The 13,027-nt window shown below is 45.0% G+C and overlaps 1 protein-coding gene across 2 annotated transcripts; it reads left to right on the top strand.

The window, feature by feature from the left end:
• Positions 1–2,899: 2,899 nt before the first annotated feature.
• On the top strand, positions 2,900–12,802 carry bid.L (BH3 interacting domain death agonist L homeolog). 2 transcript variants are annotated; one of them, XM_018240896.1, is made up of 5 exons: positions 2,900–3,013; positions 9,475–9,691; positions 10,290–10,426; positions 10,695–10,895; positions 12,380–12,802. In XM_018240896.1, the coding sequence occupies exons 1-5, from the start codon at positions 2,915–2,917 to the stop codon at positions 12,383–12,385; spliced, it is 660 nt and encodes a 219-aa protein (XP_018096385.1). In that variant the 5' UTR covers positions 2,900–2,914; the 3' UTR covers positions 12,386–12,802. The 2 variants fall into 2 exon arrangements, with proteins under 2 accessions (XP_018096385.1, XP_018096384.1); XM_018240895.1 differs by lacking the exon at positions 2,900–3,013 and adding an exon at positions 4,328–4,470 and having other exon boundaries at positions 9,477–9,691.
• Positions 12,803–13,027: the final 225 nt, after the last annotated feature.

The following is a 13,027-nucleotide window of genomic DNA, read 5'->3' as shown; positions in this document are numbered from 1 at the left end:
AAACATTTGATATGAAAGATAAAACAGTTTTGTAAATGTGATACTTTTATTGGCTAAATAAAATGATAATCACAGCACACTTTCAGAACATTTTAGTTCCTTTTCCACAGGTAATCATCTTATCTATATACAGGTATGGGACCTGTTATCCAGAATGCTCAAGATTTGGGATTTTCTTTACAATAAACCCAATTGGCTGGTTTTGCTTCCAATAAGGATTAATTATATCTTAGTTGGGATCAAGTACAAGTTACTGTTTTATTATTACACAGAAAAAGGAAATCATTTTTAAAAATCTGGATTATTTGATTAAATGAGTCTATAGACGACACCGGAAGTGGTACATAATTAGATGGGCGGCAGGAAGAGCTTGGCCTGAACCTGAGCACCGGCGACTGACCCCCGACTCCCGGATGTGACACATGAAGACACTGGTGCGTGTGCTAAAAGGTTGTGACAGCAGTGCAAACGATACACACAATAGTCACTGTTGCTTTACACGTCCCCAGTCTCATGCAAGAGCTGAAGGAGGGGCTGAGAATGTTCATTTTGCTGGAGGGTCCCTGTTCTTTAACATTTATATCATTTGTTGTAGCCAGACCCATTTCAGTTATAATAGGCCTCCATAGTCATCATCATCCCATTGTTCTCCCACAGCACCAGCCAGAGCCCCAGACTATTAATAACACTTCAGCCGTAACTATAAACATATTGGTGGGAGGCTGCTGGTACATAACGGAACTGGGATGATACCACACGCACATCTGTGACTCACTGTAGCCACGTTTTCCCCAGAACTGCCAGCGGCAGAAGGAACCAGCCAATAGCAGTGCTGTTGCTGACAGCTTGTTACCGTGCAGATTAGGCAGAGTTTCTCAAGAGCGGGAAAAACTGAATTAACCCCTTACCTCCCAACAAGCCTTCCCTCATATTCAGCAGGGGTTCCCTCGTCTGTGTGTGTGTGTGTGTGTGTGTTCCGCTGTGGGCTGGGAAGTTTTTCTTAAAAATGTGAATTGTATTTGTTTATAGGTGCAAAGGGCCCCTCTCCATTAGCTGCCGCCCGAAGCCCCCAGAGAAAATATCTTGTGCCCATCACTGACTGGATTTCAGGTGGGTTTAGGCAGGGTCGGACTGGGCTGGCGGGACACCGGGAAAAAACTCAGTGGGTCCTGGCTCTTTTGGGCCCCACCAGGCCTGCTGCTGGGGGGCCCGGGGGATGGAGTGGGGGCCCCTGAGGCTGCAGGCTTGGTGAGCCCTGGGCCACTCGGTCTGACGCTGAGTTTAGGCCTTTTTTAATTACAGGGTTAAAATGAGTTCTGGCTCAAATTGTGGTGAGGAGGTGACTGGGCCCCAATGGCGCTTGATGCCAGTGTTATTAATGGGAATACACCGATCCAGCCTTCAGATTCAGCCGAATCCAATCGCCTGACTGAACCAAATCCTTAAAATCATGCGACTTTTCCTCACACAAACCAGGAAGTAAAACTTTTTTTTTTTTTTAACCACGCCCCGTTCTCTTTGGCCCTTCCCGGCCCTGATTTGAACATGCAAATTCGGATTCAGTTCAGTATTCGGCCGAATCCCAAAATTGTGGATTCGGAGCATCCCCAGAAAAATATAAGAAGGTGGCGACTATGGGTGACCTGTATAGGGCATGTAGAAAAACAAAATGTTGGAGCAAGGCACTCGAGTAGGTCACACATAGATCAGGCTAATAATAGGTAAAAATTAGACATATTTTATGTATATAAACAACTCATGCCTAACGCGTTTCGTGTCACTTGGGCACTTAGTTATAGGCTTGACCTGTATAGGGCGACTATATTGAAACAAATGTCTGACTTACATGGCCGGTGCACTCAGGGCAGGGTTGCCACCTGGCTGGTATTTTACTGGCCTGGCCAGTAAAAATGATGGTTGATCCCAATGTTATTAATAGGGAAAAAAGATAAATATATATATCAAGGCTGGTATTTTTTTCCAGAAAAGGCGGCAACCCTAACTCAGGGTCGGAGTGGGATCTGCTCTGATCAGCTGCCCCTTAAGTAAAGGAGATTATTGGCACATGATAAGACGCAGCGGGAAGGTGTGAGTGCAGGGGGGGTGGATTAAGTTTGGAAGTCGGAAAAGGGGCTGCCAGTAGGGCCCATTGTGTCGCATCTCCGGTGGGTCCCCAGTGTTCCAGTCCAATGCTGGGTGCACTTTAACTCCCAGCAACCATCAGTTAGGAAGACCAGGCCCGGATTTACAAATGGGGTGTCCCTAGGCCATCTCTGCTCATTGCCCCCCTCCCCGTAGGCATCTCCCTCCGTATCCCCCTCTCCGTCCGCGTCCCCCTACCCTTCTCCTTCCTCCTCCGCTTCCATGTCTTTTTAACTTCCCCTCCCTGCCAGCCTCTCCCTCCCCATCACCTTGTGCGTCCGTTTATATGCGCATGTCTTGAATATGCATAATTGCGCTTGCGCAACTGACCTTAATGCAGCTGGGCGGCATGCCGCCCCTAGACCCGGACAAATTTGGGCCTGAGGAAGACACTATAAAGTGGTGGGTGGACATTTTTAGAACAGGGTGCCATTTAGCCATGGGTTGGTTATATATATATATATATATATATATTTTTTTTTTCAGGTACCAAGAGGCCCAAACAGGCCCCCACCAGCCCACTAAATAGTGAGTGACTATGGCATCTTACAGCAGCCCCTCTGGCATTTGCCAGAACCCACAGTTTAACAGTTTATATATTGAATATAATAAGCAGGTACACAGAGGCCTGAAATAGTGACGGTCTTACAGCAGCCCCTTTGTCTCTGGTAAAAAATACGCAAATTCTGAGTGTGGGCCGGTATCATCTATGAGAAACTAGTAATGCTTTGTGCAGAGATATGCGAGACAAAGGCTGTGCCTTTAAGAGGAAATGTGGGCGGGGCTGCAGGCTGAGGGGGCGGAGCAGGAAGCAGGAATTGGAAGACAGACAGTGGTGCTGGCGAGTCGGTTACAAGGTGGCTGCATATCAGGTAAGTAAATATACAGAAGAACCCACATTTTACGTTTTTCAGGGGACCAGAAAAAAATGGAGTAAAATGTAAAATGAGGGAAATGTGTTATGTATAATATATAGGTGGGAGCAGAAAACAACAGAGTAAAATGAGAGAAAACTTAAAATCAGGGGATGTAACATTGAGGTTCCTCTGTAGTGTCAGAGTGAAGGTCTCTGGGACACTGAGTGGGAATAGGAAGGCAACATAGTGTTACACAGCGGCTGAGGCTGAAATAAGACAAAGTATCAAGTTCAAGCTCTTGTACAAGTGGAAGCTGCACTAGTCGCTAGTCACTCATACATCTGTCCCTGCCCCACTGGAGCTTACAATCTAAAGCTGCCCACAGATCTTTGTCTGCTTGATCTGGATGGGGGTCATTATACAGTAGGGGGGGATGTTGGGGGCAGGGCAACACTGTAGGATGGGGGGGTAATTGATCATCCCATTGGATTAATATGTCTGGAAAATAGAATGGAAGTTCCACATTCAATCATGAAGGAAAGAAAGGAATGTTCATTTGCTACAGTCTATAGGCCAGGTGTCTATGCGGGAATCTTATACTGAGTGCAGCTAGTTTAATGCATGTGATGTAAAACTGAAGTACAGGGGTCTGCGGCTGTATCATACACACTCTGTACTGGCACTTTGATCCCAGTTGGCAGTCAGGAGGTAGTTAATCAGGGTGCTAAGAGGGTGATGAGTTTGCACCTCTGCTAAGTAATTGGGCTGTTTGTGCTAATGGGAGGCTGATCCTTCAGGAATGTGTCAGGATGATAAATAAGGGAGGATCTGGTTGCAGTTGGGCAACACCGTGTGACCCGGGCACTTAGGGTGAGGTGTGTGACTCCCCGCTCATGTACCCATAGCCTTTATTTACATAGTGCTAGTAATTTAAAGGGGAACGCTACTCAGAAATAAACCTTTTCACTGGTTTTAAAGTAATTTCTTGGACTGGCCAAACTCTGGCTCTTAGCATGGCATGATGGGATTTGTAGTTCAGCAACAGAGGGCTGCAGACTGCACATTGCTGTATCCATAGACTATTACCCGTTATGTGGAGGAATATGGATTCCCTGGAAATGCTGGTTATTCAGTAAGGGCCACAAGCACAGAAGAGCCAGTACATGGCCTATTGACTGCAGGAGAAATGAAGAAGAATATAGGAAGGGAAAGGAGAAGGGGCTAGTGTCTCTGTTGTATAAATACATGATAGTAATACACAGGGTGATCAGTGTGCTGTGTATAAGGAAGGGAGAACTTTCCCTTTGTGCTGGGAGGGGGCAGATGGAGAGAATGATCAGGTGATGCAGAGACACACAGGGAATTACCCCTTGCACAATGCTCTGGGTCACTCAGAGACAGCAGAGACAGTGAGGGAGTCAGTGAGCAGCACAGGGAGAGACATCAGCGCTGCGAGTTTGTACCAGGGAAGGTGAGTCGCAGGGATCCCCGAGCAGCAACTTCTATTTAACCCCTCATGCACTGGCTCTACACGGCTGTGGGCGTGTTGGGGGCTGCACTGAGTGGCAGATTTATGCAGTGGGAATATCAGGAACTCTATTTGCTCATTTTTTCATAGAAAGGGTGTGGGGTACAGTGGTATGGGGTACAGTAGTATAGGGGTACAGTGGTATAGGGGTACAGTGGTATAGGGGTACAGTGGTATAGGGGTACAGTAGTATAGGGGTACAGTGGTATGGGGTACAGTAGTATAGGGGTACAGTGGTATAGGGGTACAGTGGTATGGGGTACAGTAGTATAGGGGTACAGTGGTATAGGGGTACAGTGGTATAGGGGTACAGTAGTATAGGGGTACAGTGGTATAGGTGAACAGGATGCATCTGTGATGCTGTGTGTAGTAAGGCAACATGGTGTCAGGTGTAGGGGCAGTTACTGTGGGATAGTGTTTATAGTAGAGCAAGAGGGTGTGGGCAGGGGCAGTAACTAGTGATAGTGTGTATAATAAGGCAAAAGGGTGTGGGTAGGGGCATTAACTGGGGATAGTGTGTAGAGTAAGGCAAGAGGGTGTGGGTAGAAGCAGTAACTGTAGAATAGTGTGGGGATAGTGTGTATAGTAAGGCAAGAGGGTATGGGTAGGGGCAGTAATAGTGGAATAGTGTGGGGATAGTGTGTAGAGTAAGGCAAGAGGGTGTGGGTAGGGGCAGTAACTGGGGATAGTGTGGGGATAGTGTGTATAGTAAGGCAAGAGGGATGGGTAGGGGCAGACCTGGACTGAGAGTCAAAATAGGCCCTGGCATTTCAGGTACACAGAGGCCCAATCAGCCCACACAGAGGCCCAAACAGTCCCCACCAGCCCACTAAATACTGACTTTCTATGGCACCTTATAGCAGTCCCTCTGGCATTTGCCTGAACCCACAGATTGTCAGTCCGGGCCTGGGTAGGGGCAGTAACTGTGGAATAGTGTGGGGATAGTGTGAATAGTAAGACAAGAGGGTGTGGGTAGGGGCAGTAACTAGTGATAGTGTGTATAATAAGGCAAGAGGGTGTGGGTAGGGGCAGTAACTGGGGATAGTGTGAATAGTCATAGTAAGTTAGGTTGAAAAAAGACACGTCCATCAAGTCCAACCTTTTTACTTTTTTTTAACCTGCCTAACTGCCAGTTGATCCAGGGTAGGAGCAGTAACTGTGGTATAGTGTGTGTATAGTAAGGCAAGAGGGTGTGGGCAGGGGCAATATATCATATAGTATAAACTCTGCCCAGCAACTGCACCCTATTTTATATTTAGTTTCTATAGCAACCAGTCTTTTTTGTGTGTGCTTTGTTTTCCTGTATTTTTGAATTGGGCGGGTTCTAAAGGCCCTTCCCAAGGGGCCAGTTAAGGCCAGGTGTAAAATTGGGAAATTCCCAGCCTATGAGATGAGCCGGATACATTCAATAGTAAGTGAAAGAATATGAACCCCCCACCAATGCAGATGCCCCCAGGGAGAGGGGAACCTACACCCCAGTATGGGGGAAGCCCCGATTTCATATAAGATCATAGAGGGGGTTGTGTAATACCCCCGAGGATTTAGGGAGGGGCAAGAGGGCGTGACCTAGCTCTATCTCTTGGGATATTGGGTATTTAAAGGGGCAATATAACCCCCTTGTGCAATATAAGTGCAATGAATAGGGGCTTTTGTATTAATTAGGAAATACTGAATGTGAAATTGAATGTAAAGTCACATTCTACTTCCTGCTCCCAATGACCCCAAGCAAAACAAATCAGCAGTCCACGAGAAGCCCTCTGTATAAACAACCCCCCTCCCCGTTAGGCTTTGAGGTATAGAGCAGCTCTGACATGGTATGGAGACACTGTCGCATTAGGATTTCCTACTAGACTAAATTAATATTAAACACTTTAAAATATTAAATAATAATATTGGCATACCTATGCTGTCATAGTTTTATGGGATCTCTCTGTACAGACTATGAGCAAACTTAGGGACTGTTCCTGCTGAATTGTGCTTAGTACAGGGAATACCTATGCTGCCATAGTTTATGGGATCTCTCTGTACAGACTATGAGCAAACTTAGGGACTGTTCCTGCTGAATTGTGCTTAGTACAGGGAATACCTATGCTGCCATAGTTTTATGGGATCTCTCTGTAGAGACTATGAGCAAACTTAGGGGACTGTTCCTGCTGAATTGTGCTTAGTACAGGGGAATACCTATGCTGCCATAGTTTTATGGGATCTCTCTATACAGACTATGAGCAAACTTAGGGGCTGTTCCTGCTGAATTGTGCTTAGTACAGGGAATACCTATGCTGCCATAGTTTTATGGGATCTCTCTGTACAGACTATGAGCAAACTTAGGGGACTGTTCCTGCTGAATTGTGCTTAGTACAGGGAATACCTATGCTGCCATAGTTTTATGGGCTCTCTCTATACAGACTATGAGCAAACTTAGGGGACTGTTCCTGCTGAATTGTGCTTAGTACAGGGAATACCTATGCTGCCATAGTTTTATGGGGTCTCTCTATACAGACTATGAGCAAACTTAGGGGCTGTTCCTGCTGAATTGTGCTTAGTACAGGGAATACCTATACTGTCATAGTTTTATGGGATCTCTCTGTACAGACTATGAGCAAACTTAGGGACTGTTCCTGCTGAATTGTGCTTAGTACAGGGAATACCTATGCTGCCATAGTTTTATGGGATCTCTCTGTACAGACTATGAGCAAATTTAGGGGACTGTTCCTGCTGAATTGTGCTTAGTACAGGGAATACCTATGCTGCCATAGTTTTATGGGATCTCTCTATACAGACTATGAGCAAACTTAGGGGCTGTTCCTGCTGAATTGTGCTTAGTACAGGGGAATACCTATGCTGCCATAGTTTTATGGGATCTCTCTATACAGACTATGAGCAAATTTAGGGGCTGTTCCTGCTGAATTGTGCTTAGTACAGGGAATACCTATGCTGCCATAGTTTTATGGGATCTCTCTGTACAGACTATGAGCAAACTTAGGGGACTGTTCCTGCTGAATTGTGCTTAGTACAGGGAATACCTATGCTGCCATAGTTTTATGGGATCTCCCTGTACAGACTATGAGCAAACTTAGGGGACTGTTCCTGCTGAATTGTGCTTAGTACAGGGAATACCTATGCTGCCATAGTTTATGGGATCTCTCTGTACAGACTATGAGCAAACTTAGGGACTGTTCCTGCTGAATTGTGCTTAGTACAGGGAATACCTATGCTGCCATAGTTTTATGGGATCTCTCTGTAGAGACTATGAGCAAACTTAGGGGACTGTTCCTGCTGAATTGTGCTTAGTACAGGGGAATACCTATGCTGCCATAGTTTTATGGGATCTCTCTATACAGACTATGAGCAAACTTAGGGGCTGTTCCTGCTGAATTGTGCTTAGTACAGGGAATACCTATGCTGCCATAGTTTATGGGATCTCTCTGTACAGACTATGAGCAAACTTAGGGACTGTTCCTGCTGAATTGTGCTTAGTACAGGGAATACCTATGCTGCCATAGTTTTATGGGATCTCTCTGTAGAGACTATGAGCAAACTTAGGGGACTGTTCCTGCTGAATTGTGCTTAGTACAGGGGAATACCTATGCTGCCATAGTTTTATGGGATCTCTCTATACAGACTATGAGCAAACTTAGGGGCTGTTCCTGCTGAATTGTGCTTAGTACAGGGAATACCTATGCTGCCATAGTTTTATGGGATCTCTCTGTACAGACTATGAGCAAACTTAGGGGACTGTTCCTGCTGAATTGTGCTTAGTACAGGGAATACCTATGCTGCCATAGTTTTATGGGCTCTCTCTATACAGACTATGAGCAAACTTAGGGGACTGTTCCTGCTGAATTGTGCTTAGTACAGGGAATACCTATGCTGCCATAGTTTTATGGGGTCTCTCTATACAGACTATGAGCAAACTTAGGGGCTGTTCCTGCTGAATTGTGCTTAGTACAGGGAATACCTATACTGTCATAGTTTTATGGGATCTCTCTGTACAGACTATGAGCAAACTTAGGGACTGTTCCTGCTGAATTGTGCTTAGTACAGGGAATACCTATGCTGCCATAGTTTTATGGGATCTCTCTGTACAGACTATGAGCAAATTTAGGGGACTGTTCCTGCTGAATTGTGCTTAGTACAGGGAATACCTATGCTGCCATAGTTTTATGGGATCTCTCTATACAGACTATGAGCAAACTTAGGGGCTGTTCCTGCTGAATTGTGCTTAGTACAGGGGAATACCTATGCTGCCATAGTTTTATGGGATCTCTCTATACAGACTATGAGCAAATTTAGGGGCTGTTCCTGCTGAATTGTGCTTAGTACAGGGAATACCTATGCTGCCATAGTTTTATGGGATCTCTCTGTACAGACTATGAGCAAACTTAGGGGACTGTTCCTGCTGAATTGTGCTTAGTACAGGGAATACCTATGCTGCCATAGTTTTATGGGATCTCCCTGTACAGACTATGAGCAAACTTAGGGGACTGTTCCTGCTGAATTGTGCTTAGTACAGGGGAATACCTATGCTGCCATAGTTTTATGGGATCTCTCTGTACAGACTATGAGCAAACTTAGGGGACTGTTCCTGCTGAATTGTGCTTAGTACAGGGAATACCTATGCTGCCATAGTTTTATGGGATCTCTCTGTACAGACTATGAGGAAACTTAGGGACTGTTCCTGCTGAATTGTGCTTAGTACAGGGAATACCTATGCTGCCATAGTTTTATGGGATCTCTCTGTACAGACTATGAGCAAACTTAGGGACTGTTCCTGCTGAATTGTGCTTAGTACAAGGGAATACCTATACTGCCATAGTTTTATGGGATCTCTCTGTACAGACTATGAGCAAACATAAGGGGCTGCTGTTATACAAACATATAATCCTGGTGGAGCCTCAGTACCTACCTATGTACCCATCTGATGGTTCCTAATTGTTCCCTGGCTGCAGGATGACACTCAGTGTAGAAAAGATCCTTCTCTCCTACCTGGAGATCGACTTAAAGAACAATGAAGTCTGGGAGGAGCTGAACTTGTTTTCGGGAAGAGGGATGAAGCGGGGACCAATGAGGCAACAGGGAGTGTCGATGCGTTGTTGCGAGGGGGATCTGGAAACGGATGGAAATGTCCCATTAAAATCTACAGACATAATTCAATTGGAAGAAGGTAAGTGTATTTGTGGAGGCAGGATCATCACCTCCTGTCATTGCTCTCCCAAGATCCTAATTACCTGTATGTTATTTGTAATGGGGGCGAGGGAGAGCCAATCAGAGATCTGCCATTGTAAGAGCTTAATAAAGGGGTGGTTCATCTTTGATGTCAATTGGAGCATGTTATAGAATGGCCAATTCCTGGCATCTTTGCAATTAGTCTTTATTATTTATATTGTATAGTTTTTGAGTTTTGCCTCTTTCCAGCTTACAAATGGGGGTCACTGACCCCACATTAAATAAAAGAAAATCTGTAATGCTACAAATGTATTGTTATAGCTATTTACTCATCTTTCTATTCAGGCCTCTCCTATTCATATTCCAGTCTCTTATTCAAATCAATGCATGGTTGCTAGGGGAATTTGGACCCTAGCAACCAGATTGCTAAATAAAAAGCTAAATAACTCCCAAACCACAAATAACAAATGCAAGTTGTCTCAGAATATCCCTCTCTACATCATACTAAAAGTTAATTTAAAGGTGAACATTCATTTTATAAGGGGGGTGGGTGGCTTGCCCCTACTGAGGCCCCATTTTTCTCTCTCTCCCGGTAGAGGATGAGGAGCTGTGCCGCAGGATTGCCGCTCAGTTGGCGGAAATCGGCGATAAACTGGAGCGAGAGATGAAGATAAAACCAGAGGTAGTCGACGGGCTAGTGGACGCCATGCTCAATAACACGCTGGATGAGGAGGTGAGTGAAGGGTTCTGATTTCTACCCACACTAACTTGGTATTGCCCAGTATGGTCACCCCTAGGAAATGTTTGCAGTGGGAGTGGCCTTTTCCCAGCCTGCTTATGAGGTTTGCTGCGTGTAACCTTTAGCAACCAATCAGAAGTTAGCTTTCAAACAACACATCCTTTCTTCCGATTGGCTGCTCTGGGTTAATAGCACTGGAGCCTTATTTGCCTGATTATTCATGAGCAACTTACCCCTGGAATGTTCCATTGTGTCTCCCCAGCATTTGGCAGCCACAGTCCAGTCGCTGGTGCAGACAGCGCCCCCGGGGGTGGAGCAGGAGTTAGCCACCGTGGCCGTAGCCATGATCCTGACCAAGAAAGCCGTGACCAACGCCCCCTCTCTGCTCCACAACATCTGCCACACCACCACACAGTTCGTAGAGAGGAACTACCGCGCTTGTTTAGAGCGTCTCGCCCGACAGGTGCCCGAGGGGCGGGGTCTGAGCAAGTGACCATTGACAATAAGAGCATTGACCAATCAGAGCAGACTAAAGGTGGCCATACACAGGCCGATAAAAGCTGCCGACAGACCGTGTATGGGGCCCCCGACGGGCTTCACCGATCGAGATCTGGCCGAAAGTCGGCCAGATCCCGTCGGATCGCGGCCGCATCTATTCGTTAATGCGGTCCCGCGATCCGACCGCCCATTGCTATTTGTTAGGAACCGATCGTTGGGCCCTAGGGCTCGATATTGTCCACCCCTGGGCATATCGGGGAGAGATCCGCTCGTTTGACGACATCGCCAAACGAGCGGATCTCTCAGTGTATGGGAACCATAACAACTGCCAACTTGTCCCGTCCAGGCCAATTTGGCAGCTTATTGGTCGACATATGGACTAGGGATGCGCCGAATCCAGGATTCGGTTTGGGATTCAGCCTTTTTCAGCATGATTCGTCCGAACTGAATCCAAATTTGTATATGCAAATTAGGGGTGGGAGGGAAATCATGTGACTTTTCGTTGCAAAACAACTAAGTAAAAAATGTTTTCCCCTTCCCACCCCTAATTTGCATATGATTTGGTATTTGGCCAAATCCAAAACAGTGGATTTGGTGCATCCCTAAAATGGACAGGACAGCATGTCCTACAGATAATTAAAGGGGGTGTTCACCTTAAAATTAACTAAGTATGATGTAGAGAGGGATATTCTGAGAATTTGCAATTGGTTTTCATTTATTATTATCTGTGGCTTTTGAGTTACTTAGCTTTTTATTCAGCAGCTCTCCAGTTCGCAATTCAAGCAGTCTGGTTGCTAGGGTCCAACTTACCCTAGCAACCATGCATTGATATGAATAAGGGACTAGAATATGAATAAGAGAGGACAGAATAGAAAGATGAGTAATAAAAAGAAGCAGCAACAATAAAGTGTAGCCTTACAGAGCATTAGTCTTTTTAGATCGGGTCACTAACCCCTATTTGAAAGCTGGAAAAAGTCATAAGAAGGAGGCAAATAATTCATAAACTATAAAAAAAAAAAAGAAAAAATGAAGGCCAATTGAAACGCTGCTTAGAATTAGCTGTTTTCTCTAACCTACTAAAAGTTAACTTTTATATTATTTGTGGTTTTTGCGTTATTTAGCTTTTTATTTAGAAATCTGGTTGCTAGGGTCCAAATTACCCTAGCAACCATGCTAGGGTAATTTGAATAATAGACTGGAATATGAATAGGAGAGGGGCTGAAAAGAACGATGAGTAATAAAAAGTAACAATAAATTTGTAGCCTTATAGAGCATTTGTTTTTAGGTGGGGTCAGTGACCCCCCATTTGAAAAAGGCAAATAATTAAAAAAAAACTATAAATAATGAAGACCAATTGAAAAGTTGCTTAGATTTATACGAAACGTTAATAAGGTGAAGCACTGTTTCTTCCCGTGTCTCACGACCCCTCCTTGTGTCTCCCCCGTGCAGAGGTGAATGCTGATTGGCCGGACCCAGGATTTCGGAGATGAGAAGCTGATGATGCGCAACGTTAAAGCCCCAGCAGGCGGCAGTCGGTGAGCACAGAGGAATCATTCAGAGACAATTACGTGTCGTCGTGGAAAAATGAACAATTGCATTTTTTTTTTTTACCAAAATCTTTTTTTTTTTCTTTCACATTTTTTGTTATTTAATGTTTAATGGGGAAGGAAGTTGCTTTATAGATCCCCCCTGAATCCCACCAATGATAAGTGTCCTCTGCCCGATTCTTCTTTAGTCTTTGCTAGCCCCTCCCCCCCAATGCTTCCATTATATTAACCGTTACACTCCCACGGGGACATTATTCAACTTTCAAATCCTCCTCAGGTCTTTGATTTTCAATTGGACGTTAATAATAAAATACGAATCGTCGTACGTTTCTGATGTTCTTTTTAATGAAAGGGGAAATTTACCTCTACGTTTACTTGTAGTATGTTAGGGAATGGGCCAGTTCTAAGCAACGTGTCCCTCAAGTTCAACCTTTTTCAGTCTATATTAATTGCTAATATTTGCCTTTTTCTTATGACCCTTTCCAGCTTTCAAATGGAGGTCGCTGACCCCATCTAAAAACAAATGCTCTGTAAGGCTACAAATGTATTG

Source organism: Xenopus laevis, chromosome 3L (assembly GCF_017654675.1).
Source record: "Xenopus laevis strain J_2021 chromosome 3L, Xenopus_laevis_v10.1, whole genome shotgun sequence".
Taxonomy (NCBI): Eukaryota; Metazoa; Chordata; class Amphibia; order Anura; family Pipidae; genus Xenopus; species Xenopus laevis.
Note: the sequence above shows the minus strand (reverse complement) of the source record. Positions and strands in the feature narration are given on the sequence as shown.